At 38.7% G+C, this 19369-nt stretch overlaps 1 protein-coding gene across 4 annotated transcripts in view; it reads right to left on the reverse strand.

Annotated features, from left to right (window-relative positions):
• Positions 1–127: 127 nt before the first annotated feature.
• Positions 128–19369, reverse strand: part of ZNF292 (zinc finger protein 292) — a 49173-nt gene continuing 29931 nt past the window's right edge. The window contains exons 1-5 of one of the 4 annotated variants that reach the window (XM_039725358.1): positions 13698–13753; positions 11762–11840; positions 10768–10904; positions 9454–9595; positions 128–7718 (exon numbers count right to left, since the gene is read on the reverse strand). In XM_039725358.1, coding sequence (XP_039581292.1) covers positions 543–7718; positions 9454–9595; positions 10768–10871 — 7422 coding nt within the window. In that variant the 5' untranslated portion in view covers positions 10872–10904; positions 11762–11840; positions 13698–13753 and the 3' untranslated portion in view covers positions 128–542. Of the gene's footprint in view, positions 7719–9453; positions 9596–10767; positions 10905–11761; positions 11841–13697; positions 13901–19369 lie in introns of those variants that run through there. The other 3 variants (XM_039725347.1, XM_039725367.1, XM_039725378.1) reach the window with 3 other exon arrangements.

Consider the following 19369-nt stretch of genomic DNA (forward strand, 5'->3'; position numbering starts at 1 on the left):
AATAAATGTTTTATGCAAAATAAACTGGATATGGCAGACTTAGCTAGCTTTAGTTCAAAAGTTCTTAATTTAAAATGATTAAAGGACAGTTTTAAAAACTTGCTCACTTAGTTACAAATTAAAATTCCGAATATAAATGTGTCATTTAATAGTTTAGACTTACAGACTGCTGGTGGCAGCAAATGATTTACAATAATAAATATATACAAAAAAAATGTATCTACAAATAAAGAAAACTGTTATACATGAGAAGTAACCTGGTGAAAGATACCAATCACAGACAATTCACAAAGATTTAGTTTATGGAAAGGACAATCTGATAGAAAGTTGAGGTCTTGATCAAGTATTTACAAAACTGAAGCAATTAATTTCTTCAAGTCCCATAGGGATAAAAACAAATAAGACATTTACATGACTCATGTCATGTTTTTTGCTAGATTAAATCACTTCAAAATAAAAGAGCTCCACAGTTACTAGCATGCTTGATGGCTTCCTATTCAAAATAAATTCTATTACAGGTCATGGTTAAACACATTAGGTTTTCAGTATTTTGATTCACCTTCCTCAGTACCCAAAACAATTACTTTTGCAGCTATAACCTCTGGATTATCCTCCCAACGTCCTTCAAGCTTTCTCAAACTGACAACAGGTTTCATTTCCTGAAGCTGCTTCAACACACGCTCAGAGCAGTCTTTAAGAGTCTTCTCTAACACTATCTTTACATTATCACCACATGGAAGCCGTGATGGGTTGGCAAACGGTACAAGGGTTTCCGTTTCAGAACACGACCACGAGACGCTTTCACTTGCTACAGGAGCCTTCTCGCTGGCTTTCCGCGAGTTTGAATGGGATCCTTTTTTGGTTCCGCCACTGTGGTGTTCTCTTTCAGAGTTCTTCTTTTGCTTCACAGCAGATTCTTCAAGGAACTTGAGGAATGACACTTCAAAGCCCATTGGCTTGAACGAGCTCCAGTCAAAAGCCGCAGGTTGCTCCTCAGCCGTTTGAATGGCAACAGCAGTCTCTTCCTCCTTGTGCAGGCTACTCACACCACTGGGCAGTGCCTCCTCTGTCTTCTCAGCTCTCTTTCTTTTACTCTGAGATACATTTTTTTCTTTATTTGCTCTTTTCAGGTTGTTTGATTTTTGCTTCTCTGAGGGGCAGGAGCTGGTCTCCTGCAAGTCACTATTTACACTGGAAGAGATTTTTGCTTGATTTTCAGCAGTTGAAGAATCCTCATTAATTAGTTTAGTAATGAATAGTTCTGTCAGTTCATCCACTTCATCCTTCTCACCTTTTTCAGTTTCCTTTTGTGATAAGGTAGTTGTGCTTGAATCATTATTGCTTGCTGTCAAACTCGGTTCAGGCTCTTTCACATCAGTTTTTTTATCAGTTTCCTCCTGCTCACAAGAGGCTTCCTTTACTTGGGAGACAGAGTGTTTTTTAGATACAATAAGAAGATTCCTGTGTTGAGAAGTAAAAGCTTTGGACAGTTTGTGACATTTATAATGTCTTATGATGTTACTTTCACTTGTGACTACAGATGAACATCCCTTTATCATACACGGATACTGAGTTATGAACCTGCTTGTACATTCCGATAAGGCATCGTTTCTGGCCTTTATTAAATACACGTACTTGCCACGTTTCAGTGAATAAGCCTTATTTTCCTGAACCTGTATTCCTTTTGAGGTTTTGTTTTCCAAGCTCATGTTTTTCTTTCGTTTTGTTTTCACTGACAGCCTGTTACCCTCTTTTCCCGATCTGTTTTTGAGTCCTCTCTGTTTAGACTTCAATGGTTTCTCCTGATTTGCTTTGCTTGAAATATTTTCCTGGCCTGGTGTCAGCCTCCTGGGTCTTATTAGATGATCTTTATGCCTGTCATTATGTTTGTTAAAAATATGCCTCAAGAGGTTAGACCTAGTAGCGTAAATGCGGTCACAGCCTTCACAGTCACACTTGAACATGCCATCATCTTCTACTTTGTTTGGCTTTATCTCAACACTGTGCTCCGTCTCAAGATGCACAACATAATTCAGATATGCTGTAAACGAAGACTTACACTGAGACTGGTCACAAAAAAACCTTCCCACCTCTGGAGCTGATTTCATGCTTCCAATTTGCTCTGGGGTCATGTCATGAAGCTTCATATAATGCTGTATCAAGCTGGTAACTTCCTGGAAGATACGAGAGCAGTCATTCACCTCACACCTGAACTCTCTGACAGCAGGTTTGGTTTCCACCTCCTCACGTTCCTCTTTGCCTTGCTCATTCTCCTCCTCCACTTCAGCAGAGAAAGCAGGGAGGTCTGATTTGTGCACAGCTTGGTAATGAAGAATTAGGTTTTGTTGTATTGTGAAAGCTGCAAAGCAGCCCTGATGGACGCACCGGTACGGTCTGTAAGGGCTGTACCTAGGGGGAAACTCCAGAGATTTTGTTACGGGCTTCCTACCATTCCTCTCCTCTTTCTCCTTCCTGTGCTTCCTAGCCTTGCGTACTTTGGCTTGTTCCTGCGTACTATCATAAGACGCTGGATTGTGCTGCTCCAGTGGAACAGAAACCACCTGGGGAGGTTTTTCCAGTCTTTCAGGAATATTATTTTCTGGTAGAAGTTTTTCCAATACTTTTACAGGCTCTACAGCTTCCTTTATTTGAGTTTCTTTGACCAATGGAGCTACAGTTTTGTTTTCCATTACTAGTGTCTGCACAGTTTTTATTTCAACGGGTTGTGGGGCTGTGTTTACAGTTTCATTTTGAGATCTTCTGCCATAAGGCCTCTTAATTTTTAATTTTACCATCTCCTCTGTTGTAAAATGATGCACGAGCTGACAGTGTGCTCGGAGATTAGAGTTTCTTGTGAATGTTTTTGGACAGGTAGCTACAACACATTTGAATGGGGCATACTTCAGTTGATGTTTCTTTATTTCTAGTATCATTTCTGCAGTGTACTGATGGATCTTGCCATAGTGTTTAAATAATGCATCTTTTGTCATAGCACTGTAACTGCAGCCAGGATTCTGACATACAAAAGGTTTATTAACTCTATCACTAAATTGAATGTTAGTTGCTTCTGGAGATAGCTGGATGAGGGGCTTATTTTCAATTGATACAACAGGAACTGCTGGTGCTAGCTTATCTGCTGGAGGACACTGAGAAACAGTCCCAGAGATGGGAAGGGGAGACTCATCTTCTAGCTTCAGTTTTTGCAAGCCTTCCAAAATTTCTGACATTTGAGTATCATCCTTTTGAGGTATCTCAGACTGAGCAGAGCTACCCTTTGCAGCCGCAGCAGACCCTCTGTGCACAGCAAACTGAGTAGAAGTCTGCAGTTTTACACTGTGTGCAGAATTTTCTGAAGCAGCCTGGGAGTTATTTACTTGCAAGTTCTGCCCTGAAGCAGCAACAGTATCCTGAATTTCAGTTTTCACCTCAAGCATCTGTGAATTCATAGCAGTTTTAATAATTTCCAGGGTTTTTTCAAAGTTCTGCATAACACTGTCCTGTGAAATCTGTTCTTCTGAATTTGCTTGCACACAAGAATTTGCAGACATCATTTGGGAATCCCCATTTTCAGTTTTTACTGTTAAAGGGGGCAGAACTGTATGAGCCTCAAGATTTGTTTTGAAATTCTCTTTGATACTGGCCATGAATAACTGATTGTCAACATTACTAAGTTTCTGTGCAAGATTTTCCACCACCGTTTGAGAGCCACAATTTGCCAGCGAGTTGGACTGAAAACTTTCTCCCTGTATTTGCGTGTTTCCTTCAGTGCTTTTGGTTAGAAATCCCATTACTGTTGCATTGTTTACTGCTAATTTCTGTGGTGTATTGGGCACAAGTAGGGGTGTAGGTGTTTTTCTCTTCCTCTTTGAAGAGCTGGTTCCCTTCTTATTTAAGTTGCTTGATCCTGAATTCTTGGGACTACTTATAACTGAAACTCGTGAACTGTTCCCTGCAAAATTTTGTGCTGCTGCAACAGCGTTAGAATATGAGCTAGGGCACAAGCCATTTTCAATGGTCTTTAGCATTAGGCCCTCTGTTGTAAAACCAGGCAAACTCTTGCATTCGTTTAGTGGAGGAATTTTGGCATTGAGGGTCCTGTTTTGGTCTGTCAGCAGGGTACTGGGGTTACAGACTGTCTGCAGCAGAGACGGCGTGGCTGAGCTGGGGAGAACCGCTGCATTCATCTGAGTTGTACCAGAGACACAACTTGTTGTAACCACACGTGGAAGTACTTCTGTGTTATCAAAGCTACTTGGGATGCCTGTAGTTTCCAAGGTTTGCTTTATAATTTGATTACCTTCCTCATTCCCACTGGTATTAAAGTTAGTCACATTGGCCCGTGGAAACATAGTCTGCAGTGCAGAACGATTTTCAGCTGCAAGTAACTGGAGAAATGATGGATCTTTAAAACATGTCTCTGGATTGAAAGCAGACTCCTGAGGTTGCTGCAAGTTTAATGAATTTGAAGAAAGAATCATACTGGCAAGCAAAGATTGTCCATTAGCCTGCAGGGCTTCTGGAGAAATTTCTGATCCTTCAAGAGGCTTACAGTAAGACCTCTTAGATAAGTGACCACCAAGTGATCTAGGATTAGTAAAAACTCTGAAACACCTGCTACAGATAAATTTGCCATCTCTAATTATTGCTGGCCACTTTGCTCGCTTGTTATGTTTTGGCTTCCTTTCTTTCCCATTTGACCCTCTGCCACGATCTTTTTTCACCTTTTCTGAAGCTGGGTGCTGAGAACTAGTTTCACTGAAGTTATTTTCACTACTCAATTGTGAGGGAAATATTTGATCAACACTTTCCTCTTTTGGGAAGGTAGAACTAGTGTTTCCTTCTAGTTGCAAAGAAAAGCTATTTGTGTTATTTTCCAGTTGGGAGAAGACTGAATTTGGAGGATTTTCTGCTGATGAAGGAAAAAGAGACATTGGACCATTTTCTGCAGGCAAAGGAAGAAAAGGATCTGAACCACCATCAATATTCAGAGGCATAACTGTTTTTGCTAGATCATCCAACTGGGAAGGTAAAGTTGCAGCAGACAAATTTTCCATTTGTGAACACAAAACACTCTCAGGCTCACTTTTAATACGAGTAGACAAATTTGGATTTATGACACTTTCCACTACAGGCAACATAGGATTAGCTAGATTTTCTAGGTGGGTTGGGAAAAGAGTACTTGAGACATGCTGCACTTGACTGGAACAGGTGGGATTCAAATTTGATTTGTTCTGTGCAGTAAAAGCAGCACCACTGGGATTGCCCACTTGTGAAGGCATAAGATAAACAATCTTCCCATCATTCGGCACATTTTGCAGATTGCTGGATTTCCGTGGTTTCTTATTTTTACGCTGCATTTTAAAAGCAGCATATTCATCAGGGTGTGCTGCCTTCATGTGTTTGCCAATGCTCTGTGACGAATTGTATGTTCGAGTACACCCCTCAACCTGACAATTAAATTTCTGAATTGGGGCTGCTGGTGACACAGCTGGAACTAAAGAGCTATTTATGTTAGGCTGTGATGGAATAAATGAAATACTTTCTAAAGTTTTTAAAGGCAGGTTATAGAGATTAGCTGCAGCTTTAATACTGTCTTCAATTTCAAGTTTGGAAATGGGTACACCGTTTCGATACCCTGTCTGATTCTGCATGCTGAATGGATTTACAATGCTCACTTGTCTTTCTAAGCTTTTTGATTCAAGGGCTTCTGGTTTTGATGTGTCTGAGGTCACAGAAACAGTTTGAATATTCTGAGTCTGACTGAGACAGCCTTCCTCCTTTCTCTCTTGGAAAACTGGAAGACAAGAGTCAACTGATGGGCACAAGTGCTGGACTCCAGGTTTAGTAGTATCTACTTTACTGGCAGTAGCAGCCAATTTACCTCTTTTTACGAAGTTATCGCGGATCTTCTGGTTAACAACAGACAGCTTAATGCTGCCTGCTGGAACTGTTTCTTCTGTTTTTATTGAACCCATAGGAGACTGCTCTGAACTAGCATTAGGCAAGGAATTGCTTTGCTGCAGTACACTCACAGATATATTTACACTTTCATTCCCTACTGGTTCTGCTTTGATTTGGTTCCAGACATTTTCTCCTTCAATGAAACTGCTTCGGTTTTCAGCTGGAGGAGGTGTCAATTCCTCTTTAACTGCAACTCCATCAGTACTTTCATTAGCTTTAGAAGGCTGACTAAGATCAGGCTGATTAGTTTGGTTTTCAGGCTGCTCTTCTTTTTCAGGCTGCTTGTTGTGATCCTCAACATGCTTCTCCAGTTCATTCTGTGAGCGGTACACCTTCCCACAGCCAGTGACTCTGCAGGTATAGGTATTATAGTGTTGTGCTTCATGATCATAGAGTAAATAGGCTTCAGAAAACACTCTGCCACATTTGGGAAACATACACTTGGCTCTGAAGACTTGATGCTCTCTCCTATGGGTCAGCAGCTCAGCATAACTGTTAAAGCCAGCCTTACATTTCATCTGTATGCAGATGTAAGGCTTGCTGCCACAGTGCATTTGTAAATGATCATTCAGGTGAGTAACACTTACAAAATGTCGTCTGCAGTACTGGCAAATCACTTTTTTGCTTTGCATTTCAAGGAAACGTTTAGCTTCTTCATTATCTTTATGGCCCTTTGCGTGTGCTATTAGATTTTTAAAATATTTAAAGCCTTTTTTACAAAGTGTTACAGGGCAGGTGAATTCATTAACAGGGGGTGGCTTTTGAACTGGCACTATCTCTGGTATGTAAGGTTTATCTTTGTCATCGTTTTCATCATCCGAGCCATCGTTATCATTAAACACAATGAAGTCTGTTGAATAGAGGCTGTTCTTCTTAATGGGTCGCTGCTCCTGTTTGGATACAGAATTCGTTTTCTGATTCTCATTGGCAGCTGCTATTTTAGGAGGTCTTCCCAGTCGCCTCAGTGGTTTCATAGCAGCCAATCTCTCTTTGCTAGATTTTTTCACATGCAAAGTTACATGGGGAACAAAGTTTTCTTTAGAATTAAAATTTTGGGCACAAATAGGGCAACTGTAAATTCCATCTTTATAATGTTTCTGTGCATGTCTAACTATTCTATGACCTAGGAATTCCTTGTCACATAACACACAATACTGCATGTAAGCTTGCCAGTTCCTAAATCTAGCTGATATGAACCCCCTCTCTCTGAGTTTTTTGATTTCTCTCTTTTTCTGCTTTTCATCTCTGATACCCCTAAGAAGGCTGGTAGCCTCATCAATGCCAGCAAGCCCATTCAGAGAAGTTTCTTTACTATCTTCTTGGCCATCCTCAACCTTCTCATAAACTTCGCTATCGTTCAGTTCGTCTATGGATGACACGATGGATGCCTCCTCTCCCATAAGTGCCAGACACTGACGCTTTAGAGTTTTCCAGTCCCAGAACTCTGGATCAAAAGGCCACTGAGTTTTCAGTACAAGTAAGAGCTCACAGCGCAAAGAATTTGGTATTGGAAGATTCTCTTCATCATACTTCTGGTCAGGCTGATTATATAGCATTTCAACAGCGTAATACGCATCCACAGTGGGTTCCAGAAGAAATTCACTCAGCTGACAAGCACGTTTCACCTCCAAATCATCTGGAAGTAAGCAGGAGATAGTCTTGCAAATAGATATCTTGACATCTGCATTTTCACTGGATTCTAAGCGCAATGCTTTCACACACAGTTCAATGCATGTTGCAAGTCCAGCACCATCAATCTGTAAAGCAAGAGCAATTTTAGTAAGTCATTTTATCCAACACTTTCTATACTTTTAAGTAAAAGATGTCATTATTCAATCATAAGTGTCAGAAAAAATGCACCTGGGGTCAACAGTAATGCTTTCTACCTCAAGAAACAGAATGGATTGTCTTCAGATGCTATTCCTTAAGTTGCATAATTTGTCTTCATGCTACTAAAAAAATGTTGAAGTTTACATACAACTTAAAAACCAATTAATTGTATGTTCTGTCTAGTTTGAGGACTTTTGGACTGTATGTTAGAGGTGTTTGGTTTATATTAGAGCATTATTGAGCCTTTTCCTTGGAGTAAAGCCTGTCAGTTGTGCCACAGGTATTTGAGACGAGCTTCTATGAAACATCAACTTAACACTGGTAGAAATCAAATGGTAAAAATTGCTACAGTTAAAGAAAAACATGTGATCTTCAGAAAGATCTATAATTTGGAGATCACTTAAGGTAAAAGCTTTCTTTTTAAAAATTATGTCACTTCAAAGTCAACTGACCTCAACTGAACACATGGCTTCAGTCCAACTGAAAGCAGTTAAGTATAGTTAGGTTTTGTTAAATGTTCCATCATTTGAATGTTCTGAAGGTCATGTGGTCTTGACACATGACTTAGGTTGACCCTAAGGCAACACTATTTACATTTATATTGACTTTACAAGCTCTTTATGCTGCCAGGGATGCATGAAAGAGGCTGTGGCATACATGAGCATAAAATTCAGCAAATTTATGAATGTACAAATCTACTACCCACATAGTCTCCAATTTCTGCCAACAAGTAAATGCTCACTAGAAAAAAATCAATATGGCACAGAGCAGGCAGCAGGCAGAGATCATAGTATCACAAGACTCCATGAAAGTTATTTTCCTCCCCCTCTCTAAATCCAATTTATTTCACATCTTATGGGGGAGGGGGAAACTTTAAGTTTAGAAGCCCATGATTAGCCATACCAGAACACTGAAAAACAAAACCAGGAAATTTTATGCTTAGAATTAATTTCCCAACTTACAGAAATCTTCATAAGAGCTCAATTTAGCTATCAATATTAAATATTGCTACTATTAAAGAAACTAAGAAAACTAGATTACAAGGTTAGTGAGAAAGATGAGCAGGGTTTCAATACAACATTGGATCTAAGCCCACAAGTGACAAGTATTTCATTTATCAAAATAAACTGCATTCATAAGTGGCAATTCAAAAGGTTTTGAGTTGTAGTTTTGGGGTTTTTTTGTGTAGCTTCTTTTCTTTCTAATTTCCTGTAATTTTCCTTTTCTTATATATTAACATACACCCTTTATTTCCTTTTCTCATAAGCTGGTCCTCTCAATTTTCTGTAATTTTTGAAATATGGGAAATAATGGTGAGGAATATTAGGGCCTGCTTACAGAAAATACCACATTTAGAGGACACAGGCAAACCTAGAGGCCATAACCTCACCTTTAGTTCTTTCTTCATCTCAGTTGTGGCATCCAGCTTTTCTGTTTAATCCCACTCTTTTTGCAAAGGAACTGAAGATTTAATGATTCAAAATGAATCAATTTATAATTTACCTGCAGAAGGAAGTTACTATGGCCTTTCCTAAAACCAATAAGAATTGCCCTGAAACTGGTACTATACAGAAAGACAGGATGTCAAAGAAGTTTTCATAAATTTTCCTGATTACAGTTCCATTGAAAGTGCCAAAAATATTCTTTCAGGAGTATCCTTACCTCTGAATTAATTACTTTAATCAGGAAGAAAATGTGATAAACAGTCTTAGTTAATACAGAAAGTTGACGACATCTCTCTAGATACACTTGAATAGAAGGCTCTACTCTTTGCTGCAGTTTACTCCAGAAAAGAGTCAGTTCCCTAGAACAAGAGAACAATATTTCAGGGCCATCAATGCAACCACTTGTCTTATAACAAGAAATGCAAAACTAAGAACAGTTTCCATTTTGTCTTTGGGAAAAGAAAAAGCCTGAAATTTATTTACACCTTATCTTTTATTAAAATACCCACACTATTAAGTATCTAAATTTCAAAATTATGACAACGGCTCAATTCCAGAAGGACAGTTCAGAATAAAACCTTTATTACCACAATTTATGGTACATAATTTACTCATTATGTAGCCTTGGAAAAAAGAAGTCTTGCCCAGTAGTTTACTCTTCACAGACTGGAACTGTATACTTCTGAACTCTTAGTAATTACTAACACCTACAGAGGATTGGCTTTTCTCTGTGGCAGATACACTTTTTCTGAAGGTACTCTGCTTTAAGAGCTGAATGTGACTGTGATTTAGCAAGAAATTAGCCTCCAAAGCCGAACAGTATCACAGCATCTACATTTATCTTATTTGTTCATTCCTCCTCAGGTGCAAAGAGCCGAGAGTACCTAGTACCTTGTGAAATGCTGGAACACCCAAAACTTTAGCAGAATCTCTTAAAGCAAAATCCTGCATTAGCAGTTTTCTCCTGCTACTGCACATAAAACAGAGGTGCACAGACAAAGCAAATTCTTCAGGAATTATACAGGTTTGCTAGTTAGCAGAAGGAAATTAAAACCCTAACAGCTCAAATATCTGCGAACAAAGACCAGTTACTTGTTACCACATTAACAAAAGCAAGCCTTAAACAATACCTATTTTCATCTAGCTTATTACTGTGGTTATAGTAGTAGTAAAGAGCTTCTTCCTTTCTAAGTTTGTTAGAAAAAGAAACTGTGTTATTACAGGACAGAAAGAACAGCACTTGCTCCTTAAATGCTGACCAGCTGCCTGCAGTTACTAGATTTCTTATTTCTACAGAAAAATTATTAACCAGCTATTGGTGTTTGCCTCATCATAGAGACACCCTTCAAATTCCTGTGATGGATGCTTATATTGCAAAATCCATTTCTCTTCTTTTTTAGCTCTCCAATAGTCTTATCTCCTTTCTGTTTAGCTCACAGATTTTATCAGCTAAAGAAAATTAACTTACAGCTAATGTATCTTCCCCAGACCAAGTTTTTGTTCTTAGATAGAAAACAATATTTAAACTCACCAGGCACAGTACATCTCCCCTTGCTGCAGCTGGCGAGACAGAAATGCTGCACATAGAATTAGAGCACTTTTTTCATCTCCATCAGATTCCAGGTTACAGATCATTTCTAGCGCATCTTTGCAATCTACTTCTGCAATCTAGAAGACAAGAAAGAGAAGAACAAGACTCAGAAAGTGGTTGCATTTCCACACAGTCACATTAGTCTTTGCAAGACAATAATTCAGAACTTTAATTTAACAGTCAGATAGAGATGAGCTTGAAAGCAAATCAGTATATTTCTAGACAGTATCAAAACTCATTATGCCACCAGAAAAACTGTCGTACTAAAGTGAAAACAAACTTTTTTCTTAAACCGACTTATTTGTATCTAGTGTCCCAGTCACCTAAGAATTTTTAAGTATATTAATTATTCATATATATCACATACATATGGTAATAGTGATATGAAGTCTTGCAACTTTAAATTGCAGCTTAACACAAAAAAGAAAATTACTTGTAATTTTAATCCAGTTTACTTGTCACTGATGTCACTACTGCTTTAATACAATGAAGTGAATGTTTAACGAATCTAAGGTTTAACATGACTGTTCTAGTACCTTTCAAAAAATCAAAGATATGAAGAAAAGGAAAGCTGAAGCAGGTCATCTGAATGCTGTTCTAGAAGAATGCTACAGTCTGTACAATATAAATTATCTCTCAAGTACCAATGGAAGTACTTAGTTTAATGGCAAATCAAAGGAAAAATCACAGCTGCCCAGCACTACTAGACAGTTACATCAGTACTGGATCAGTGCACTTGCTGTAACAGCTACTGTCTAATTTGATTCTCAGTACACTGGTTTGATTACATCAATTAGTGCATCTGGCAGGACATGCTGGTATTTATTCTTTGACACCAGCAGCTGAAGAATAGCTTGACTATGACAACAGCACTGGTGGAAGTCTCTCTTGAGAAATCACAAGACCACCCAAAGCAAGAAACAGAAGTGCTCACCCAAGCACCCAGCTGGTCCGGCACTCTGGGTAAGGCGGCAGCACAGCTGGGTTGGGCACCACGGTATCCAGCAATCAAACTACAATTTTGAATAGTACAACTACTTATTTTCACACCTCTAAATTGACACTTTCTAAATATACTAACAGCCTGAATGTCACCAGAGGTTTAATAATATCAAAATCATCTTCTAAAGAAAACTGCATTTCTTTAGTATAAATGTAATAGCAATTTAGCCTGAAGATCTGCTACAGAAAACTGCATTTCTTAACATGGAACAGTATAAATGTAATAGCAATTTAGCCTGAAGATCTGCTATGTTCAGTGCTCCTTCTCAGACAGGGACTATCAATTAAAAGCTAAGAGAAGAATATAGCAAACTGAACTTATAATAAGGGAACTTTTTTCATTAAAAGCTTTTCCAGCCTGTCACACCTTCTAAGGGACCCTGTTTCTAACAAAGGTTTGTACATCAAGTTTGTCAGTCTAGCATTTCATACTGCAGATCTCAATTCTTCACATTACTGAAGGAAACAGACTAATCCATACTGAAAAATTTCTTAAATGTTACTTTCCTACCTAGTCTAAATGGATAAAAAAATTTCCACACCAAAACCATACTTTTTTACACTTTTTTTAATTATTTTCTTGCTGTTCTCACACTACAGAAATAACAGTCCTTCTCAGTTTGTAAGTCCACCCTGACACTTAAAAGCTTATCTGCCTTCTCTTGGTAAGACATGGTCTTTCCAAAATGGTTAGCAATACTGCAGCTAGCTGAAGCTGCTAATCTAAGCAATCCAAAGCTCAGAAATACCTAAATCAGGTTCTTTCTGATAACCTAGTATAAACTTATCTGTACTTTATGACATCCAAAGAAACAAGGTTAACCCATTCCTGTTGTCCAGGGAATTCACGGTTCATTCATTGAACCAGCCCATTCTGTGTTGGGGCTGAATAATGAAGGAAGCCTATTGGCAGGGTCATAAATTCCAAGTTCCATTGCATATCTCCAGCAAACAAAGCTAAGATTGCACAGCCCTGTCACAGCCCCTCCCGAGTCTGTTCTGACAGGGTCTGCAGCAGCCAGAGCCGGGAGGAGAGCAGGACTGACGCAACTCCACTGAGTATCCGAAGAACATGCTCAGTGAGAAGCTGTCATCTTAGAATTTCATCTATATCTGGGGCAGGAAAGTTTTCCAGCTCTAATCAGTGTGCAACTCTTATCCCTTTAGGTTCAATTGCAATATGCTTAATATTTAACATAAAAAGATGACAGCAACAAAAGACAGCAGAGACATTGGCAGACAAGAAAAGTGACATTTGCAGTTAGTTTTCCTTCAAGAAGGAAAAAGTCTCAGCTAAAACTTTGGAGTGGGATGAGAAATGAAGATGCCACCTGAAAGAATGCAAAAGACCAAAGCTGTCATCTCCTCTCTGACTTCTGTATTTAAATTAGAAGGATTTTATATTACAAACCACATCAAAGATCTGATTTCCCCTTCAACTGCACCCAGGAATTTGGGTGAAGTTACATTTATTCCCTGAACTGTAAGCAGCATCTAAAGAGCCCCATTCTATGTACTAGGTATACCCAAAAAGCAATATAGTTCAAATAATAAGAGTGGGAAAATTATTAAATTCACTTTACTAAGGAGGTCTGAGGCAGAGTTTTAAAATACTTTAAGCAAAATCAAGCACAAAGTTATGGCACAGCCAGAAAATGCCCATTAATGACCTAAAAATACGCTTCCATGAGTGTTTTGAGTCATTACTACTCAGCTTAAAATTAACTTCAATTAAAAGAAAAAAATACCAAATACATTTTAATCCTATTTTAAAAGAAAAATCTATTCTACAGAACACCAGCTTATGATTAATGACTTTACTACCATTAAAGAGGTCTAAGAAAAAAAATTCTTCATTATTTACTTACTTCTTCCATTAGCCTTTCATTTGGTGATCCTGAACAAAGACAGACCAGGTAGGTTTGTTTGAAATTGCCTTTCACACTGATTTCTGGATGGTCAGAGCAGAGTTTTGCCAGGGCAGTAGCTTGCGTTAATTGCTTTGTTTTCATTAGGTGCTTAATACGCATATCCAGCAGGACAGGGCCTTCTGACACTAAAAATTCATTCACTTAAAAAAAAAAAAAGAAAAAAAAAGAAAAAAAAAAGCCAAAACGTTATATGTATGTTACAGAGTTAAAAGACTGCATTTACTCATCATACTTGACCCCTGAAATTTACACAAACCAAAACAGATACAAAAGATATGAAGCAAGGATGAGGGAAAAGCTTCTCGGTGAACTGCACTTCTTTATCATAAAGATTCCCTGCCACAGACCTTTCATATACTTGCAGGTTTTAATTCATTCTAATTTCTTAGCTAAACAGCTGCACACCAAACAGACTGAGAGACTATACAAATATTAAAATACGTTGATACTATTTAATTACACTTCTACAGAAATACAACACAAAGCCACTACTCTCACATCCTTTGTACGCTTGTGCTGCGCCTTTGCCAACGTTGCCTTTTAAAGATCTTGCTATTGGAAGGATGTATGTGACAAGTACAAAAGTTTCTGAACCTGTTTTTATTGGTGTGAAATGTTTTATATTATACACCCACAGAATACAGTCAAACACTTGATGGTTCTTCAACCAAAAAAGTTTCCTTATTTGAAAAAAGAGGCATATCTTTGACATATATTTGACTGTGCATAGTCTAAAACTCAAAAGAGATGGGTACTGCACTGGATTTTTCAAACATGCTCCCACCAGAGCTAAACTCTGTAGTCTACACTAACAACCCAATTCTAGCTGCCTCAATGGAAGGCATAAGAATTCTACAAAAAGGGGGAACACAGGTTAATGTTCCAAATCTTAAATATATACATCTTGGGGTCTTATCCAGATCTTCAGGATCAAAACTGTTTCAGCTTTGAAGCATGAGGTTTAGTACTACCTCTAGAACATTTAAAGTCAATTATTAAAACTAGACACTTAGGCAATCAATTTTCTCTAATCCTTTTGACATCATCCCCTCCCTGTTTTCAAAAGGTAGATATATACTGAACAAAAAAACCATTGGTTTTCAATTGCCTTCACTTCAGTTTCATAACACATTCTCACATCTTTTAAAAACAGCACACTTTTTCTACTGTTTTTTGTTTCTTTTGTGAAAACTAGCACATTCATGATATGCTTTAAGTATTAGGAGTAAAATCTTGATAATTTCTGAATGAGGTTTTTTTCCAGCCTTTGAGTAGTCCCAAAACCTTCCGGTCATCTGCAGTGCTCACTTGCTGACACATTTTAATAGGAACTTTCATCATATTCCTTTTAATTTCCTTATCATGAATTTCACCTAAATCATGTTGCCCATTCACTTAATTTATATTTTTTTGACTTTTCAAACACTGTTTCATTTTAATGAAATAAATACATTCAATAAGCAAAAATTAATTCTCTCTGTAATGCTTGAACTATTAGAATATGGAACATGGTTTACTTAAAAAACAAAAAGCTCATCTCATTCTTTGCTTCTTTCCATTCTATTTAGTTTGATTCACTACTGTCTTTATTTCATGACTTCTCCTCCTTCTAGCTGCTTATATGGAACTTTACCAAAAGTCCATCTTGAAATCAGAATCAGGTCAACTGTTTTCTTTACCACTTTAGAGCACAAGGCTTAAAGGCAGAAAATACTGCCTTTTGCAGAAATCAGGCCTGTTAGACCCCATCATTATCTTTCATGCATTTTCAGATTCATCTATTATATGACAAATAACCAAACTTCTCAGTTATTTGTCAATACCCTCGTACCCTGTTACAAATTATAAACAAGGGCTAACTGATGTGTAAGAATAATCAAATCAAATGAGCTCCTTCTTCCTTTCCCCATGGCAATGAAGGTATGACCAGATTTGTATTTATGCAGAAACAAAGGAAAACCAGAGCACAGTACCAGACAATGGGTAGACAGTAAATATTTTTTGTATTTATTAGAGGACATTCTAAGCAGCAGATAAATGTTCCTTTAATGTCATTACCAATGCATTATAAAAGACATTCATACTCCTGCCAACCCACAAATGACCCTGTGACTAATCATACTCAATAGTCTTGCCTTGCTCTTCCTCTACCAGGTACCAATAATCCCTTCGCCCACAACATTTAGTCCTGGAGAGTCTGCCTGGAATAACAGTGGAACATTTTACCTTATTTCTGTAACAAAATACAGGAAAACCTTAGACTTCAAGATATAGTGGTAATCCAAGAAGTTTCACTCCGATTTATTACTATAATTGCTGCATTTAACATTGTAAACACTACGTTCTATCTGCTAGTTCTCAGTAATCCCCTTCCTTTAGTGTTCACTGCTTCAGCCAGCCTACCTTGCATAAGCATCAGCACATTTTCTGTTATCTTCTCAACAAGACACAGGAAGACCTCAGGGTTACCAGTTACATATTAGCTCTTAAGCCTGTACTCAAATCCCTGTGATTATAACCATTATGTTTAACATCTGAAAGCTCATTCAAAACATGGATTTTAATACATTTGTTTTGTAACTGAACTAAAGCTGACATTTTAAGACAAAAACCAGTGCTGGGGTTAGAGGACTAAGTTTATGGTGGGGGACAGTCTTAAGGATAAGATTTTGAGGTCACTGAGGAAGGTTTTGTTAATTTTTAAAATATTTGATAAATACATTTTATCACACAATGTCAATTTCAAAAGTTATTGTGAACAAATTGCTAGCCTACCATAACAACAGTAATTTATAAAAATGCTTTGAGACAAGTGCTTTTCTAGAGCAAACCACTTAACTTTTATGTGTGTAAACCCTGACATTTAATGGGAACAATTATTGGAAAAAATATTAAATATAATTTTTGTGCAGTGCTCCCTCATCCATTAAAATTCAAACATGTTTGTGCAATGCATGTGCAAAATTCATATAAAATTACAGAACATGAGGGAAAATGAAGATGTGCAGATCGCATCTGACAGGTGGTACTACAATCTATTAAGTCTAGCAAATTAACTTGGGACAGACTGGGATCTAATCTTTTACACATTAGACAACTCTCTTTTAGACAACCCTCTGATTCCCTTGAATTCCATAGCTGGCATATTAGGTCCTCCTACCAAGTGATTCCATGCCAAGTTCACAAGGACTATGAACTTTTATTACAAGTATTGCTCATACCATACACAGACTAAACCAGAGAAAACATAATCCACAGATTAGGGGCACATGAGAGCAGGAATAAGCTCCTGGCACTAACATTCTCTGTGGAAGACAGTCCAGATTAATGCCACGTTTTAGCTGACTTAAAGAGCACAAAGAATATTTGCCTTACAAAGCACTCATAATCCTACTACCCCTCATCAGATGTAGCATAGGTACAGATTAATCCACCACCTTTATGTCTTATCAACCTTGCTTTAGCCAGGGAGGATGGAGCCACAAGGTGAATACACACATGAACAATCCATCTCCAAGAACTTCAGCTGCTAGTCAGGAAACTAAAGTACTGGGTTTGGCTGGGGCCAGGTTAATTTTCTTCACAGCGGCCGGTACGGGGCTGTGTTTTGGATTTGTGCTGAACAGAGTGGTGATGATGATGATGATGATGTGATGTTTTTGTTATTGCTGGGCAGGGCTCACGCAGAGCCGAGGCCTTTTCTGATTTCTGTGCTGCCGGGCTGGTGGGGAGGCTGGGGGTGCCTGGGAGGAGACACAGCCCGGACAGGTGACCCCGAGTGACCAAGGGGACATTCCAGACCATGGAACATCCTGCTCGGTGTGTAAGGCAGGGGAAGAAGGAGGAAGGGGAGGATGTTTGCCCTGATGCCATTTGTCTTCCTGAGTCATCGTGAGGTGTAATGGGCCCTGCTCTCCTGGGGATGGCCGAGCACCCACCTGCCCATGGGAAGCAGGGAATTCATTCCTTGCTTTGGTTTTGTAGATGGCTTCTGCTTTCCCTATGGAACTGTCTTTATCTCAGCTTGTGAGATTTCTACCTTTGCCTCTCCTGTCCTCTCCCCAGTGCTGCTGGTGGGGGAATGAAAGAGTGGCTGAGTGGGGCTTGGCTGCTGGCTGGGGTTGAGCCACAACACCTCTTTAGTCATCTTCAAGTGTAGGTCCACATATGCGTTCACACTATGGGTGACTCTGAACTGACTTGATGCTTTCCATATCTACCAGGAGCTGGGACTCAGAATCCTTCATGCAAACACCGCAGCACAATGCAGCATCAATCCTGGATGCTTCTGTGGCAGCACCATGTCTGGAGAAAGGGTAAAAAGTTCCAGATGACTGCTTTGACTACACCCAGGATGAAAATACGTTTTTCTCCTCTCAAAACAATCTGCTGGTATCATTCAACTTCTGGTGACAGGTGCTCTAATTACTGAAAATAGATCCACGTTGGCTGTAACATTCTGCCTGTTATCCACCTTGACAATCTCTGGATAGTGATGGCTGTATCCAGATCCTCTTTTCAGTGAGATATTCTTTAGAAGCCTTCCTACTACATTTAAACATATGAAAATTTCGAGAACCTAACTCTTGTCATCCAGGTTTAAATCTCTAAGGCCAATTAAAACTAGATACCAGAAAAGCAGCAGCAGTCTGGCTTTTTGCAGGGTTATCAAAGATCCTTTTCCTCTAGACAGTTCCTCCACTCACCCCCAGTACCAGCTGAGGAGATACCAATGACAGCTTTGAAGGATTATACCATCACTACAAGAAAATTATAACCTCAAGGATGGAAAAGCAGGTTCATGCTAAGGAGCACAAGCCACACTGACAGAAACTGAGGATGGAAGTGCAGTGTTTCAAACACTGCAAAGGCTATGGCATAACCTTAAACACTTCGGTGTACTTCAACTTTCAGTCTTTGGCACACAGAGAAATAAGGCTGCACAGACAGCCACATGACTTCAGGAAATCTAATTTTCAGTTGTCATTAATTCAGATCAGCTTCAATTCTAGATTAATATCAGTCCTGATCTCATATTAAGCTATCTGCTAGTTCAGGAGGAGGCCAGTAAGACAAAAGACCCACTATGAAGTGAGAAAATTAAGACAACATTACCAACATTACTAAGGTTTCCTTCAGTAACCAATTAATGAAGTGGAGAAATGTAGAAAATTCCTCTCTCAAAATACAAGTGCTTCTTGTCCACTATAAGCAATCTTGAGAAAAAATAAGTCATGCAGGTGAAGTAATAGCAGTCCAGTCACCATGCAAATGCAACACAATGCAATGTCTGATATCAGTGCACAACCTGTTCCCATGGGACTCTTATAAGAAATTCCTTAAAGATGTGAAAGTCAGCTCTCCTGAAGTCCATGGTCACAATCACAATCTTACTGCCCTGTGTCCTCCTCATCCAATACTGAACTCATGAGCAAGTTCTTAAAAAGACTCAACTATAAGGAAATTCAATATCAATTACACCTCTCTCTTACAAGTACCTTACTGTTACAATGGCTGCAGTGTGGTTGAGAGGAAGCTAGTAAAGGACTGCTCTGTGGGATTCTAAGGACTACATACAAATCCAAAGTCTGTATTAGGTATATAATAAA

The sequence above is a fragment of the Passer montanus genome, unplaced genomic scaffold, assembly GCF_014805655.1.
Source record: "Passer montanus isolate IOZ18808 unplaced genomic scaffold, ASM1480565v1 scaffold11, whole genome shotgun sequence".
In the NCBI taxonomy this organism is placed as follows: Eukaryota; Metazoa; Chordata; class Aves; order Passeriformes; family Passeridae; genus Passer; species Passer montanus.